General features: G+C 38.6%; 1 protein-coding gene across 1 annotated transcript; it reads left to right on the top strand.

Moving 5' to 3' along the window:
• Positions 1-5,655: 5,655 nt before the first annotated feature.
• On the top strand, positions 5,656-15,136 carry LOC122671696 (chaperone protein ClpB3, chloroplastic-like). The gene is made up of 10 exons (XM_043869071.1): positions 5,656-5,966; positions 6,738-6,956; positions 8,036-8,273; positions 8,850-9,045; positions 9,400-9,454; positions 9,568-9,718; positions 9,981-10,289; positions 12,442-12,707; positions 13,161-14,087; positions 14,687-15,136. The coding sequence occupies exons 1-10, from the start codon at positions 5,718-5,720 to the stop codon at positions 15,014-15,016; spliced, it is 2,940 nt and encodes a 979-aa protein (XP_043725006.1). The 5' UTR covers positions 5,656-5,717; the 3' UTR covers positions 15,017-15,136.
• The last annotated feature ends 2,293 nt before the right edge of the window (positions 15,137-17,429 follow it).

A 17,429-nucleotide genomic window follows, 5' to 3' on the forward strand; every position in this document is an offset into this window, starting at 1 on the left:
GAAGCCATGGTCACTCTTCCTTTGTTTCTCCATCCGATTGAATTACGAAAAACCCTCACCAAATTCAAATACCCAACTGGTGATTTCCCTCAATCACCTTTTTTTCTAAAGTTCCCAGTTCTTACCATTTGAATGGATTGGAATCACACCCTATACACCCCAGATTATTGCCGGAGACTGCGGAACGATGAAGAACAGATCAAACAGGGGGAGATAGGAGGGAAGTTCGTGGACAGGGATTCCGTATATATTATATATATTTTTCCACTCTTCATTCTTTTTGTTTTAAGTCCAATTTTGTTCAGCTAGCTTCTTTTTTGTCTAGATTTTCAGTTCTGCTGTTCTTAGGAAGGATCATAGTTAGAAGTACTGGATTCCCAAATCGCACTAGTCGTTTCAATTTGTAGTTTGATTGAAGATGTATTAATGAGGAACAGCTTTAATTTAATTCCAGTTAATCTCTCTGTCGGAATTCGAGAATTAACGATATCAAATTGTTTCCTGTTTCGATTATCTGAAATTCTGGTTCGGAATGATTCAAATGGATATGTTTTTTTTTATTTTTGCCATCACGAAAACCTTCTTCCCCTTCAAATCGGCAGCCGAGAGATCTCCAACGCTCTTCTTTGCCATCGAAAAAACTCCTCTAACGCCCTTCCCATTGGTTCCCACAGCTCGAATTTTGGTTGCAATGTGGAGGGCAAGTAGAGGCTCCACAGCGGCACCAGAGAATCCGAGTCTGCGAAGTGGGGTTCGAGGCCGAGACTCTGGAGGCGAGGAGAGGACAGAGATGCTGCAACTTGGAGTGATGAGTGGCTGCGAGAGGTGGAGGAAGTAGAGGAGGGGAGGAGAGACACTGAGGTGGGGCTTCACGGTGGGATGGTGATGGTGTTAATGGTGGGTGGTGGTGGTGGTGGTGGTGGTGGTGGTGGTGGGTATGTAAAGAAGATGATGATTTAGGGAAGATGAGGGCATTTTAGTCTTTTCAAATTTTAGCAAATAGGTTAGGGCAATTAGGTCTTTTCAAATTTTAGAAAAGATAGAAAAAAGGGTAGTTTGATCATTTTATAGCATTTAATACATGATTTGAACTTAAATGACATTAGGGGGTAAAGCAGGGGTGGTACGTGGAATATTGAGCCGCTTAGGGGGGTACAAGGAATATTGGGTGCATTCTAAGGGGATACGTGTATTTTACCCAATTTTTAATCTGATCTAAACTACCACATGGAAGATATTCAGGTGCCCACTTAGAGATTCCTTTCTAAGCTACATGCTCAGAGAACCATCCCCCTATATTTAATTGGGGCAAGAGATTGTTGTTTTCTTTACCAAAAAAAAAAGAGATTGTTGTTTGGTCATGCAGCGCCTATAACAACGTGGGGGCCAATGAGAGCATCTATAAGAGCATCAACATGTATAGGATATTTTATTTCTCAAGGTGGCAAGGTCACTGCTACTATATTTAGGTGCAAGAACCACGTGATCAGGTAGCATTCTTTTTCCCTCTGATAATAATTGGCATAGGATTTAACCCTAAGTAGATAGGGTTTGTGGGCAATCCACCCATTCGTGTCATGTGAAAGGATGATGTGACAATTCCCACAAATTATTTATGGAAACAATTTCCACCATTGGATATTTAGAACTAGGTGTAGATTTATCGTTTTATTGCGTGATTCAATCGTTTTTTTTTGGGTTATTTTCAAATGCCTCCTTAAAATGGCCAAACTTACAGTTGCCCCTTTAAACTTTCACTAATTTCATATACACCCCTGTTTAAGTACCACTATAGTCCTTGTCGTTAGACAGAGACATTATACCATAAGGGGTCCCAATTTTTGAACTTCGATGGACCATTCTGCCCCTGAAAAGGGTAAAATGACCGAAATGACCTTACCTGGGAAAACAGAAAAAAAAACCTGCAACTCATCTTCCCCAAATCGTTTAGCGTTTGGGGAAGATGAGTTTTTGAATCAAACCCTAAACGATTATTATTCTGAAAAAGCAGAATCCACAAAAACCATTTATAAAAGATTAAGAAGTTTCTTACCTTAGAACTTTGGTTATGCAATGTTCCATCTTCTTTGAGACTTCTTCTTCGAGCTCTAATTCAATATGACTTCAAAAAAACTGATAGAAGAATAGAAAAACTATTCCTTTTCAACTTCCCAAGAAATTCTAATATTTTCTATTGTTCTGTAAATCCCCAAAAAAAAGTTCCGTCCAAATACTCCTCCAGAGCTCGGGTGCCTCAAAAATCTGCTATGGTATACCCAATGGGCAATGACTAATGGTTAGCAGACAAGAGTACCGATCAAAGGAGGGTAGAGACTAGAGAGTTTCTGTTATGGCATCTATAGGGTTTGAATTTGGCGATTATGAGAATCCAGAGAGTGAGAGAGAGAAAGAATCCGAAGAAGGGAAGGTGTCGTGTTTTAATGGAGACAAAGCATAAAGGGGTGAAGGGTCCCCCACCGTGGAAATCTTTATCTTGAAAATTGCAAAAGAAAGGTTGAAACTTGAAAGCTAATACCAAATACGGTATTGGATTTTGGTGGTTGGTGGTGGTCTGCTAAATGCTATGGCGGTGGCACATTACGTGGGGAGGACGGTTATAGGAATTAAATTGCTTTAACTTGGATGATAAGTACCATTGTCCAAGAACTCATCTTCCCCAAACCCTGAACGATTTGGGGGAAGATGAGTTACAGGGTTTTTTTTTTTCTTCTTCTTTCACGTAAGGTCATTTTGGTCATTTTATCCTATCGAGAAGGCAGAATGGTCCATCGAAGTTCAAAAACTAGGATCCGTTATGTTATAACGTCTCTGTCTAATCGCAAGGACTATAATGGTACTTAGTTTGAAAAACAAGGGTGCATGTGAAATTAATGAAAATTTAGGGGGACAACTATAAGTTTGACCATTTTTAAGGAGGCATCTGAAAATAACCCTTTTTTTTTGTTTTCGGCTGAGAAGAAGAAAAGATATATTACTCCAAGGGCAAGTTTACATTAAGATTATATACAAAAGTGGACTTAGTGTTTTAGGCTTTGTCTGCCCAGAAGTTAAGAAGGTCAGTTAGTTCAACATTACCACATAAATAGTAAAACACTTCTTTAGAAATGTCAGCCACCTGTAAAAAAATATTTATGATTTCCAGAGGCCACGGAGATTGGGATGGAGATGGAAGAAGACCGGTCAAAGTCTTGTGAGAGAACCAAACTTCTTTCATCTTCAACTCTAGCTTCGCAGTATGTTCTAAACCTGTAAGAAGTCCAAAAAGTTCTGGTTCCAAAAAATGAGTCGGATATAATATCCATGTGTGATTCAATCATATAACCTATCATATATTTAACATGCATGCTCTCAAGAGTCCATGCATAGTGTATAGTCTCTCTTGGTATTCTTATAGAGTTTTTAACTTTAGTTTGCCTTGTGGCCAACCTATTTAAGACGAAATTGGTCAATCTATTTGGACTAAAATCTGACATAATATAGAACCTTAGGAGCCTTCTTGTATACAAAATTCAGGTGCTAATGTGCTATCCAACCTTCCTCATAAAAGATATTGGGATCACATAGAAAACCCTCCCCATAATATAGAACCTTAGGAGCCTTCTTGTATACAAAATCCAGGTGATATCCAAGCTCCCTCATGAAAGATATTGGGACCACATAGAAAACCCTCCCATCCCCCTAATGAACTCTTTAGAAAATGATGGCTTATAATAATGAAAAGGATTAAGTTCCTTCCACCCATAGAGGATAGTTCATCCACCATCCTTGGATTCACAAACCCCTCCTAGGGTTTTTGTATATTCCAAAATACCCTCCCAATACCCTTTCCTTCCCTCTCCCACCCATTCACCGTGGTTGGAGGGAAACTCGGTCCTAATGAAAAACTAAAATAAAATTGTTAATGTGATCCAACATAATACAATCTTAAGTTATTGGCTCGTTTCATCTTGAGTTTTTTAGAATTAATATATTTTATTGATAGAGGGAAGAAAGATTGCTACACTACCAGTGTGTCATTTCTCTCTCATACAAATTTTTTTTTTTTATTTCTTCACTTGTTTTTGAAAATATGGATTCCATATGGTTGATATCTTTTTTCAGAAGACCTAAAGGTGCGGAACATAAATTCCTCCCCACACTGGCAACATGAGAAACCCTCTCCTGAGAAAATTAAAGAAGATTAATATATTCACATAGTTTGGGTAAAATATGTTTATGAAAAAATATTGGCAAAAATAGAAGCAATATTGAGAGTTGAATATCGTTTACCTAACCTTTTTTTAAGATTTCCAACCTAGGTTATTCCTTTCTTAAATCAATTGGTGCTACTTTCTCTTTCACTCCATTCTTCTTTGGATCAGGGCCATGTCTATGGGTTTCACACAATATTTATATTAGTTGAAGCTCATAGTCTTGCTCCATGATAACTCAAGTGATCACTCGAGTACGTGTCAGGGTATGGTTCTGGAAAAAAAAGCCTCTGCAGTGCCCTAATCTGGCGGTGCACTATAGTGCGGGCCTGAGAGCTTGACACGTAGAAGATCCAACATCCAATGGTGCTGAGCCTGAGAAAAAAGAAAAGAAAAAAAAAAACTGCCTTGCATCGAGCTCGCACCGTTGGATGAAGCTTCTTTCATATGTCGAGCTCTCAAAATCGCACTGTAGTGCACCGCCAGATGCCCACACTACAGAGGATTTTGATCTGAGATTGAAGAATAACTCAAGGAACTTGGATGAAAAATGTACACAACCTTGGAGGAAGGTTCACTTTCTACACATAGGTGGTTGTATCCCTTAGAGCAGCTGTACAAAGAACATGTTGATTAAGAAGTAATAGGAGACAAGGGGACCTTATCCAATAGAACTTTCCATAGAAATGATTTCAGCTTCGCCAGTAATGAGAATGTAAGAATCATTATCATCTCGTGTTCCCTGTCTGGTACAGTGGTCCAGTTCCTCTCATAGGGGACAAAAAATGACGACTTAACCCCTTGCCTGAACACACTGCCCGAAGGAGGTTAAAACGTCATTTCCTCCTCCCTATGAGAGGAACTGGACCACTGTACCGAGCAAGGAACAGGATAGGAAAAAAATTTGGGACTGTACAACATTGGTTGCTACATAGGATGTGGTATTTTTTAGAATTAATATATATGTTGATAAAATAAGGCTGCAAGCAAAGGTGAGACCCACATGTACTGAAAAGGTGAGACCCACATATACTGAACTTATCATGGTTTGAGGAATCAATACCGGATTGGCCGATTTGTATCGATATTGGTGGAGAATGGTACTGATATTTGATCGATCCCATATTGGTGGATATGTACGACAAGGGTAAAAATGTAAAAAAGAAAAAAAGAAAACAGTATCAGCCGATTCGGTTCGATACCGATACCGCTTACTAAAACCCTGAATATTTTATTTTGCACACCCAAGTGGTATCGGGTGTCCAAGTTCTTGAACCTTCCAGGTTTCTAATTTCCACAGCCCTTTTCTCTTCCTCTCGTCTCCAGGAAGTAAGGAACCTGCGAGAACACTCGAATTGTCGAAACCTTCAACCTTTTATAAGTTCACACGCAAAGTTCTTATCTGTTCTTCGTTCGTTGTCACTCTCACCGAGAAGTAGAAGAGGAAGAAAATTACGACATTCTCGCCTGAAAGATTTGTCACAGTTGCGGGATTCCATTCCGTTAATGGCAACTACATCCTCAGGCGTTAGTCTTAGTCTCTCTTCATCATCGAAGAATTGCATCAGAAGCGCCTTGTTCACTCAACCTCAGTTCTCTCTGAGTTTAAGTGTGAATCCTAAAACTCTAAATACTTTGAAACCACACAAATTGTTTAAGAGACATGATACATTTCTCACAAGAAAATTGGAGAGATCATCGGGGAGGAGTTCCCAGTTGTTCAAAATTCGATGCGAGGCTTCTAGAGATGGAAGGGTAAATGCTTATGATTTTCCTGATAGTGTTTAATGGTTCTCTTTTTGCTTCGTTGTTGATTTATTGTCAAATGTATCTGGTGAACTTTTTGCAGCTGTTGTTTGTTCGTTATTGATTTTCTGGTGCTTGCGCTTCATTTTGTTATCATTGGAGAGAAAGTTTTCCGAGTAATAATCGGTGTTAGATTTGAATTTGTACTCTTTTCTGATTTTGATTTGGTTTAATTTAGGTCATAATTTCATCACTGTAAGACGAGATTGGTCATTTGTAATGTGAAATTATTCAGCTTCACTTGATGGGATATATCTGAAATCTGGCAGTTTCACTGTGGACTCGTTTTTCTTATCCAGTTATCAACGATGAGAGGTCTTTCTCTCTATTACCTTAGGTTGTGTACATTATTTTGGATTTAAATTTCGTTAAGATTTCTACCCAAAAAAATATTTTCGTTAAGATTCTGGATACTTTATTGAGTTACTTGATTTAGTTTCCGGTGTTTGCGATTCTTTTTCTTTTTCTTCTTACTGGTTTATATTTGGACTAACTTGGATTGAGTGTTCACAACTTTTCCATGTGCCATAATTAGGCTCTCTTATTCAGTTTTACAGTATGCTTGTGAAAAATTCTGCAGCTTTGATATACTTTTTGATTATCTATTATTCAAATTCTTGTTATTGTTTTGCTCTTATTTCAGCATAGAAAACTATTATGCACGATTTAGATGCATTTGATGAGTTCATCTCCTGATGCATGTTTCTAATATTATGCCAGATTACTCAACACGAATTTACAGAGATGGCTTGGCAAGCCATTGTTTCTTCCCCAGAAGTGGCAAAAGAGAACAAACATCAGATAGTAGAGACAGAGCATTTGATGAAGGCTCTATTGGAGCAGAAAAATGGACTTGCACGTCGCATTTTCTCCAAGGCAGGAGTAGATAATACTCGCCTTCTAGAAGCTACTGACAAGTTCATTCAACGGCAACCAAAGGTAACATCCAACATTCATGGATTTTCCTGACCTTCCATAGATACATTTTCTATTTGCTTGTTGAATAATTTTATCCAAGGGCCATTGGTTGTGGATTCTGAGCTGCTTCCTGGGAATTTTAATGGGTAAAACCAATCAGCCATTGCCTTGATTGTAGGAGGTTATCTTTTTGAACCTTTTTCCTTTTTTTTTTTTTTTTTTTTTTTTTTGGGGGGGGGGGGTGGGGGAAGGGCTGTGTTCGATATACTTTTCTCTACAGATCAATTTAACCCAAACTAGTCATGGCTTAACCTGTTAGTTAGTTCCTGTTTAAATAGGATATTACGATTTATACTTGATTCTTTTTGGGTTGGGACATATTCATTTCTTAATGTTTCTCATGACGTCCAAAATAGGTCGGGTACACCCTGGGATTGGAAAACCACCAGTATGCTTATGGCATGTTCATGGGCAACTATAAGGACTTCTCTCTTACCATGAACCTGTTCAGCTGGATAATTTCTTTTGTTGGTCCTGTTACACTTCCAATTCATGATAAAAAAAAAGGGAGCTGGATTCCCAAGAGAGAATTACATGGAAGAAACATTTATATCATTACCAATGGTATCAATTGGATGCCTCATACTATAAGAACCTCCCAGTGCATGAGGCTCCCACTACTGCAGGGTCTAGGAGGGGCAAATCTACACAGCCTTACCCCCTGCTTCACAGGAGAGGCTGTTTCCAAGTTTCGAACCCACAACCGACAGGTTGCAATAGCACAACTTAACAGTTGTGCCAAGGCTTGCCCACTGGATGCCTCACTATGAGCCTTACTATATCGGACACTTCATGGAACTCAATGAGAGTGGAAGAAATTGAAGCTTTGTGCATTCAAGTTGTATGCTTTTACATATCTGGGTAACATAGATTATATCTAGTAGAATTTGCCCTATGCTGTCCTTTTTTTACCATGAATATTGATATGTCAATTTTGAAATGTAATTGTTCCCTTCTTTTGATTATTGTTAGCCTGATCTTTCTTACTTGGATAATTTTTTAGAGGGTTCTTATTTGAACAATTTTCCAACAATTACTAGGTTCTTGGTGAATCATCTGGTTCTATGTTAGGACGTGACTTGGAAGCTCTGATTCAGCGGGCCAGGGACCACAAGAAAGAGTATGGAGATTCCTTTGTTTCGGTTGAGCATTTAATACTTGCTTATTCTCAAGATCAGCGCTTTGGGAAACAATTATTCAAGGATTTTCAAATTTCTAAGCGGACCTTGACCTCTGCCATTGAGTCCATAAGGGGACGCCAAACTGTAATTGACCAAGGTGACAGTGGCCTCATTTTTTTTGCATCCTATATTTTAAAAAATTATACTACTTTGAATGAGATTACTTCCATAGTAGAGGAATACTTGCATAAGCTTTTTGGCAAATTGTTCATCTTGCCTGCGTTCTTCATGATGCTCACTTTTGCTTGGGTTTTTCAAGTTAAATAGCTTCTTGCCTAGGGTTTATGTTTGGTGGAACTTCCAATTGGGACCTCAATTATGTGACCCAATTGCATATATTCCACAAGTGGAAAATGGTGGACAAATAGCTACATGAGAGAAACTTCCATCCTCCCATTTTGATGCAAGTATAGCTTGATTGTAGTACTCTAGATGTTCAGTGTAAGAGTTCTGTGTTATGGTGGTTTATTTCCACACTGGATTATGATGGTTGAGTACATTGTACTTGTCACATGATATCACTTCCTCTGTCTTTGCTACTTGTATCTTTCTAAGATAACTTTTGCTGTATCATTTAAGCTGTAATTACTACTGCATTCCTTCGCGAACGTCTACATATTGTGGCACATAAAGTTTGTTGGATTAGATGTCTGATAGAGTGGGATTGTGACAGATCCGGAGGGCAAGTATGAAGCATTAGAAAAATATGGAAAGGATTTGACAGCTATGGCGGAGGCGGGAAAGCTTGATCCAGTTATAGGAAGGGATGATGAGATACGAAGATGCATACAGATCCTATCAAGGAGAACAAAGAATAATCCAGTACTAATTGGGGAGCCTGGTGTTGGAAAAACTGCAATTTCTGAGGGGTAAGCGTTTATGTTGTTTGCTTTATGCAAAGTGAGGCTCATGCATATGATCTAGCTCTGTTTTGGCTTAGCCGAAGGGCTAGTGTAATTTCATGCTCCTCAACAAGTATTCTAATGAAATAAACTTAAGTCAAGTAGATTCGCTGGCCTTGGAAACAGAAACAGAATAACTCTGGCTTGTATCTTTTCTTAATGAAGATAAGGGATTAATTTCTCTGTTTCTTCATGGGAGTTTCAACTCATGGTTCAGTCTCACTTTTCCCAAGCTTGAGAGCTCAGTAGGCTTTCATTTATTCCCCGTACACTCGTGAAAACTTTATTCAAGGAAGGTGCTTATTTTAACCTTTTGAGCAGGCTTGCCCAGCGGATAGTGCAAGGTGATGTGCCTCAAGCTTTGATGAATCGTAAGGTGTGCTTTTTCTCAAATAAACTAGTTTGGAGGATATCTTGTTCTTGTGATTACACTACTGTATTGTCTATGAGTTCTGCTGATTTAATCTGTGCTGTGCTTTCATGTTGCAGTTGATTTCCCTTGACATGGGTGCACTTATTGCTGGTGCAAAATTTCGGGGAGAATTTGAGGATAGACTGAAAGCTGTACTAAAGGAAGTGACTGAATCTGAAGGGCAGACAATACTTTTTATTGATGAGATCCACACGGTAGTTGGGGCAGGTAATTTCACCTCAAAATTGTAGATGCTTGATTGATGAAGGTTCTAGGAAGGCTGTGCATGATGTATATGGAAACAGTCTATGAACTCAATTTTTAGTTCGCATTCACATAGCCGTGCACTGTTCTTGTTTAGGTCTGAATTGACTCTAGATTTTGTGAAGGGTCAACAAGCATTTTTAATAGCTGACAACTAATAGTTGGACATGAGGTATGATGGTAATGAATCATGGAGGAATTGACATGTTCCAGACTTCTATTCCAGGTGCCACAAATGGTGCCATGGATGCAGGGAATTTGTTGAAGCCTATGCTCGGTCGTGGAGAGCTACGATGTATTGGTGCAACAACACTCGATGAATATCGTAAATATATTGAGAAAGATCCAGCCTTGGAGCGTCGGTTCCAGCAGGTTTATGTTGACCAACCTACGGTGGAAGATACAATCTCTATACTACGTGGGCTACGAGAAAGATATGAACTGCACCATGGAGTAAGAATTTCTGACAGTGCACTTGTCGAGGCTGCAATTCTTTCTGATCGTTACATTAGTGGACGCTTTTTACCTGACAAAGGTAATAAATAAATTCACAGCGTATTTGACATTCTTCATAAAATTTATCCCGAGGGTCATGATGGTTGATCTGCCTTATGTATACATGATTGTAGTCTTTATTATCTTTTATGAAAATTGTGTAATTCCACACCTGTTCTCTTTGGAGACAAACCACACCATACTTCCTTTATGAGTGAAATGCCATCACACACAATGCAGGTACTGGAGTCAGGACTAGGCTTGCAACCGGTACGGTTTCGGTAATACGGTACGGTACCAAAAATAGGTACCCAATACCGATACTGTACCGTACCGTTTAGGAGTCCTATTTTCAATACCGCAACCATACCGCTACGGTACGGTATGAAAACAGTATACAAAACGGTATGCATACGGTACAAAAACAGTATAAATTTGGTTTTTATAACAAACGGTATAAAAATTATTAAGGTGGAGGGTATTTATGGAAATAAAAACAAAACGGACTAAACAAAAATAATTGTAGAAGATAAGGGTTTTTCTATAATTTTAATAAGAAACACCTTCTTCAACCCATGATACTGTACTGGTTGCAATAAACCAGCAAGGGTATGAATTGAAGGAACCAAGTCACCAGAGCTTTAAATGCTCTGAAATTTTGGAGTATGAATGTCAACTCCAATCCATCTGGAATGCAATAATGACCAGCCAAATTAGCAAGTGAAGAATAAGCATTCAAGGTAAAAAACTAAACCTGGCGGTAAGCACAGATCCAGGACTGGTTGAGGGTTTGGTTTTCTCAACTCTAGCAGGGTTTTGTTTTGGGGATTTGCAGGTGAAATCGCCCAAAGGTAAGGGCTGAATGGCTGATATTCCAAGATAGGGATCTGAACTTTGAACAGTCTGAAGAGATCTCATTACTTCGAGAGTTCGAGGAGGCTCGCTGGAGTCACTGCTCAGTCAAGACTCGAGGAGGCTCTGGCCGCTATGCCGGAGTGCTGCTCTGGGTGTCGCAACGAAGCTTAGCCAGGAAGGGCGAAGCCGTAAAGGGGAAAGGGAAAGGGAAGTGGGAAACTGGGTTACTGTGAGACTGAAAGTTGAAAGCCGAAAGTCGAAAGTTGAAACAATTGAACTGAAAGCGTGGAAGGTTACGGAATTAGGGGTTTAGGGTCTTAGGAATTAGGATTTAATTTTACAAATATACCCCCCAATACGGTACGGTTTCGGTACCATTTCTGTATGACGGTACGGTTTCGGTACATACCGACGGTATTGTACCCAATACCGATACCGTACCATACCGTGGTCAATACCGTTTGGCTATACCGTACTGTACCGTTTTTGTAACGGTACGGTTTGGTATGGTTTTACACGGGCAGTTTCGGTTTTGGTACACGGTTTCGGTTCCAAATTGACACCCTTAGTCAGGACTCATCACCAAGGGAGGTTTCTGTGGGATACCTCCAAGTGAGTGACCAATTCAAACCGTCCGATTGTTAGATTTTTTCCAGTTGTGGGTATTTATCCATATTGGATTCACCCTATAGTAAAAATAACATTTGAACCGAAAAATTAGTAAAGTGTGTAACTCCACAGAAAATACAGGAGTTTTGTAGAAAGAGGCAAAGCTAATGGAGTATGACTACAATAAAACATCATTCAACTACATTTATTGTATTCTCGATCAGTAGCATAATCCCTTTGGATAAGTTTGTTTTGGTGTAAAATATTTTATGTGATTTGTTGAAATCAACAAGACATTGTATAAAAATTGAAAAAGGGAAACATAGTGAATTTTGACATGGATGATGTTTTCCTAGGTAGTGTTGTTATCTTGAATCGTTGGTACTCTTGGCACCGTGGGTGTGGAGGACTCCACCCTCATCATATGGTTAGATTCTTTCCCTCAGTCAATCATATTCAAATGTCCTTAGGCATGTCCAACTTAAAAAATCCAAATTGGAACAAATTAGTGGGGCAGGGTCTGAGGAATGATAATAAAACATTACTGAGCCCCCATTCCCCTGGAGCTGTGGTCGTTGTGTTTTGATGTCCTGTTGCTTGCATGTGACTTTCCAAGTTCCATTGCCTTTGAGGTCATAGCCACAGTGATTGATTATGAACTTGTATGTCTAAGCATTTCAATTTTTGATTGTTGCTTTGTGGCATTAATACATCTCTTTCACTTTCAGCCATTGATCTAGTTGACGAGGCAGCTGCAAAACTGAAAATGGAAATCACATCCAAACCAACTGCCCTTGATGAGATAAATCGTTCTGTATTGAAGCTGGAGATGGAGCGGCTTTCCCTCATGAATGACACTGACAAAGCTTCAAAGGATCGGTTGAATCGCCTTGAAGCAGAACTCTCTCTCTTAAAGATAAAGCAATCAGAGCTGACAGAGCAATGGGAACACGAGAAATCAGTCATGACACGCATTCAATCAATTAAAGAAGAGGTATTTAAAGTGCTTCTTTCCTTTCTTAATGAATGTGGAACTGATTTGTCTTCTGCTCATGAGAAAGCAAGTTCAAGTAGTTTCAAGTCAAGGATGCCTGAGTCAATGTGAATGGATAAAAGAACCTAGAAAAAATAACAATTTGAACTTGGAAAATTTAGAAAATTTAGCTGACTCAGCTTGGATTTTCAGTGTACATGGGAATACAAACTCCTTTTAATTTCCATCCCAATGATGACATACTCCGTGCCATTACCTTGTCAGCCTACTTTGTGTTCACAGAAGTAAAAGCGCAAACTTCTGAATTTAGCACTTGCTTACTGGTGGCTGGCTGAAAGCTCCCCCAATTGCCAAATTTTAACATCATTTTTTTTCTGAAACATAATTTATTTTGACATGTTGCTTGATTATTTTGGATGTAATTGACAATTTTAACTGGATTTCTTAATGCAGATTGACAGAGTAAATCTTGAGATTCAGCAAGCTGAGCGGGAGTACGATCTTAATCGTGCAGCTGAACTGAAGTATGGGAGCCTCAACAGTTTGCAACGCCAACTCGGAACTGCAGAGAAAGAATTGGATGAATATATGAATTCGGGGAAGTCAATGCTAAGGGAAGAAGTAACAGAGAATGACATTGCAGAGATAGTCAGTAAATGGACTGGTATTCCCGTCTCAAAACTGCAACAGTCAGAGAGAGAGAAGCTTCTACATTTGGAAGAAGAGCTGCATAAACGTGTTGTTGGTCAAGACCCAGCTGTGACTTCAGTGGCAGAGGCTATCCAACGGTCTCGAGCTGGCCTCTCAGATCCTCACCGTCCCATTGCTAGTTTCATGTTCATGGGTCCCACTGGAGTTGGCAAGACTGAACTAGCTAAGGCTCTTGCTTCATACATGTTCAATACTGAAGAAGCCCTAGTGCGGATTGATATGAGCGAGTACATGGAGAAGCATGCTGTCTCAAGATTAATTGGGGCCCCACCTGGTTATGTCGGTTATGAGGAAGGTGGACAGCTTACAGAGATAGTTCGTAGGAGGCCATATTCCGTTATCTTGTTTGACGAAATTGAAAAGGCTCATTCTGATGTGTTTAACGTGTTCCTTCAGATTCTTGATGATGGGAGGGTGACCGACTCACAGGGTCGCACTGTGAGTTTCACAAATACTGTCATAATTATGACTTCAAACGTGGGGTCGCAATACATTCTCAACACAGATGATGAGACCTTATCAAAAGATGCAACTTATGAAACCATAAAGGAGAGGGTGATGGAAGCTGCTAGAACGATCTTTCGTCCCGAGTTCATGAACAGGGTTGATGAGTACATTGTTTTCCGGCCTCTGGACCGCGAGCAGATAAACAGTATCGTTAGACTACAGGTAAGCTGCACTATGCACATGTTCTCTTTGTGTGACTTTGTTTTATTAAAAACTGGTTGCATCCTTCAGAGATTTTATGGCCCGACAGCCATATAATTTTGTTTTAGTTCTTAATCAAACAAATTTAAGGAAGATCGTATAACTGTGACAAAACTTCTGGTATTAATTGGTATTACTTTACCCTTCTGGACCTTTTTGGTATCTTGAGTGGTTTCGGACCTTTATTTGTTAATTGATATTCTGTTTGAACCACCTTTGTTTTCTTTTATTTGAGGCAACCTTTTATCTTTTCTTTCCCTCACATATTTTAGTTTGTCATAATATTTACCACCTTGGCACTGTCATTGTTGCTTCTTGATTAAATGGTTAATTTAAGAATGTCTTTAGTTTTCTAATTCTGTTGGCATGAAACTCCATCTTCACACTAGTTAGTAGTACCAATCTTGTCTCATAGTTATGTGATATTCGAACACAAGCCACATATGGCGTTTCCCTCTTGCAGTTTCCATTTGCATAGAAAGGTTGGGTTTTGAAGAGTTCATTTTTTCTTTTCTGCAGATATGCTATAATCTTACCTCATTCTTGCTTGTCTATTGCAGTTGGAGCGTGTACAGAAAAGAATTGGGGACCGGAAGATGAAAATTCAGGTAACAGATGCAGCAGTTCAGCTTTTAGGGAGTCTTGGATATGACCCTAACTATGGTGCCAGGCCAGTCAAGAGAGTGATCCAACAAAATGTTGAAAATGAGCTTGCAAAGGGTATCTTGAGAGGAGAGTTCAAAGATGAAGATACAATCTTAGTAGACACAGAGGTGACAGCTTTCTCAAATGGCCAGCTCCCCCAGCAGAAACTAGTCTTTAAGAAAGTAGATCCTCGTTCAGACATGTCAGAAGCAGAAGGTCAGAAAGCCTTCTCACAGACTCTCTGATCATTTCTCATTCTCACCCTAGATCTCTGGTAAAGCTTGTCCTTTAAGCAGCCGATTCATACTAGTTTCCCCCAATATGCCGGTTGCCCCAGCGATAATTACCTTGGGCTTTGTTAGCCAGTCATGGATTCTAATTCTGTTTTTCCCTTTCTTCTTCTTACTCCTACGACACACTTCTCCAAAAAATAAAATAAAAAATGTATACCATAATTTCCTTTTAGCTGGCAGAATATGATCCATGTTCTCAAGTTGGGAGATTGCAAAGGTAAGTTTTGTCAATTAATCAAAATATGAGAAAGTTTTCCGTTTTTTTTTTTTTTTTTTTTTTTGCAGCAATTATATTTGTGTTGTTGGTATTTATAGGTTGATTGTTTCACCCTTGTATAATCCAAAAAGGTTGATCACAAGGCACTAGTGTTGTGTACGCATGTTCGTACATTGAATTAGTAGTTTGCAATTTGCAATTAGTCCCTGACATATCAATGATCGATGTCATTATGACTATTTATCGAAGGATTGGATTTATAGTGATTCTTCATCAATGAAAAAGATGTTTGACATAGAATACACTACCCTCTGGGAAAATATCATTTAGAGAGTGTATATGATTAGACTGATATCAGAATTTGGTGGAATATTTGAAAATTATTTATTAAGTGTTTTTAAAACTTAATATAATATCATATATTTAACATTATTTTATTCAATAATTTTAGAAATGTTTTATGGGCCAATTATTAACTCAGAATCTTTGTATATGTATATGAAATTATGACAGACTAGGGTGAGATAATATTTAATTCACTTGTCCTAGAATCTACTACATGGTATTAAGAAGTGGAGGAATTAATTCGTAACTACCTACTTCTTTAGGAGATATTAGTGTTATATTAGGTAATAATCCCAATGTGGTCCTGCCTCTTCTCAATATTGCAGCAATCCATGTATGTTTTGTAGGAGATCTCTCATTATGGTAAGATGAAGTTTGAGAATCCTCTCTTTTAGAAAACTAATAAGATTGACTTCCATTATATAAGAATATAGAGAATAGGAGAAACCCTAATTTCAAATCATCTTTTTTATTTCACACTTAAGAGTGTCAAATCATCCTTCCATATGGCCAGAAAACAGCTGATTTGCAAAATCCCTATTTGAGCATGTAGACACCTTCTATCCATTATATTATAAGCTTCAAGCCTGGTGGCTTATCGATATTTTATATTTGACATATGGTAGTGTGTAATATTGTCAAACTTTAAAGATATCTCCATTTAAGCATATATTTAACCATGATTAGATAATGATGTGGTCATCTGTTTGCAAAGTTTGGATGCCTACAACTGTCCAGTTTTAGAAAAACCAATACAATTGCCGGTTTTCTAGGTAAGGGCTCAACCGGATCCCCACTTCTTCAAACCCACTGGAGATAATTGGGTTGGGCTTGGCACTTAGGCTCCCTTAATAGTTAGATGAGTTTGGCTTTGGTCCTCTTAACAAACGGGTAAAGGAAGGATAAGGAAAATGTCCCCAAGAAATCCCCAGTAATTAAGAATCTTGTTATTAAAAAAAAAAAGGCAAAAATTTTCATGCCGTGTATGTACAATGCAGTCAAATTGACATAAATGCCAATCTAAAATGTCATAAAAAACCCTAGCCCAACAATTTGATGGAGTTGATGTAAGGGTGTCAAAACAAATCGAAACCGAATATCAAACCCGGAACCAAGTTGAATTAACTGAACCGAAGAAATTCGGCTTGGTTTCGGTTCTGATATAGGAACATTTAATTCGATCCAGTTCGATTCGGTTCAATTTCGAATCACACCATCAAGACATGGAACCAAATCAAATGACCGAAACAAACCAATTGACACCCTTAAGTTGATGGGAGACCTTCGTGTACGAATACTTTCCCCACAAAAAAAAATAGCTATCATACGTTTTGTTAGATTCTTATAAAAATAAAAGAAGTCCCAAAGATTGAAAAATAGAGCAATTTGTTGATTTGAATCTCTCTCAATAGCCACAAGATGATCATCTCCTTTCGTCTATAAATACTCCTATTATACTGGTACTCCCTAAAGGATCCGAAGTATAAACCGTCTATGGGTGGGGATTTGTGCCTTTTTCAACTCCATTGTTTATTTGTCTCAAAAAGTGAAGGATCGAAGTGAAGTTGAAACTAGGGTTTCCCCCAATTCTCAATTTTCTACTCTTGCACGAAATCGAAGAAATATCTTTATCTTCATTTGATCGAGTGTATAAGAGAAAAACGTAAAGGTACATCTCCTTCTTCTTCTTCTTCTTCTTCTTTTCTCTTCTAATCAATATAATTTTAATTTGGTTAATTGATTTCTGTTCTTCTCCTATATTTCTGTTAATTTGTTTCCATTTTTTTTTTGTGGATTGCATTG

This window comes from Telopea speciosissima, chromosome 8 (genome assembly GCF_018873765.1).
Source record: "Telopea speciosissima isolate NSW1024214 ecotype Mountain lineage chromosome 8, Tspe_v1, whole genome shotgun sequence".
Lineage (NCBI taxonomy): Eukaryota > Viridiplantae > Streptophyta > Magnoliopsida > Proteales > Proteaceae > Telopea > Telopea speciosissima.

Bases quoted from the DNA above. Each gene is read 5' to 3' on its own strand.
- LOC122671696 (XM_043869071.1), top strand. From the start codon at position 5,718: ATGGCAACTACATCCTCAGGCGTTAGTCTTAGTCTCTCTTCATCATCG. The intron at 5,967-6,737 runs GTAAATGCTTAT...ATATTATGCCAG, and splicing joins AGGCTTCTAGAGATGGAAGG to ATTACTCAACACGAATTTAC. The intron at 9,719-9,980 runs GTAATTTCACCT...CTTCTATTCCAG, and splicing joins CCACACGGTAGTTGGGGCAG to GTGCCACAAATGGTGCCATG.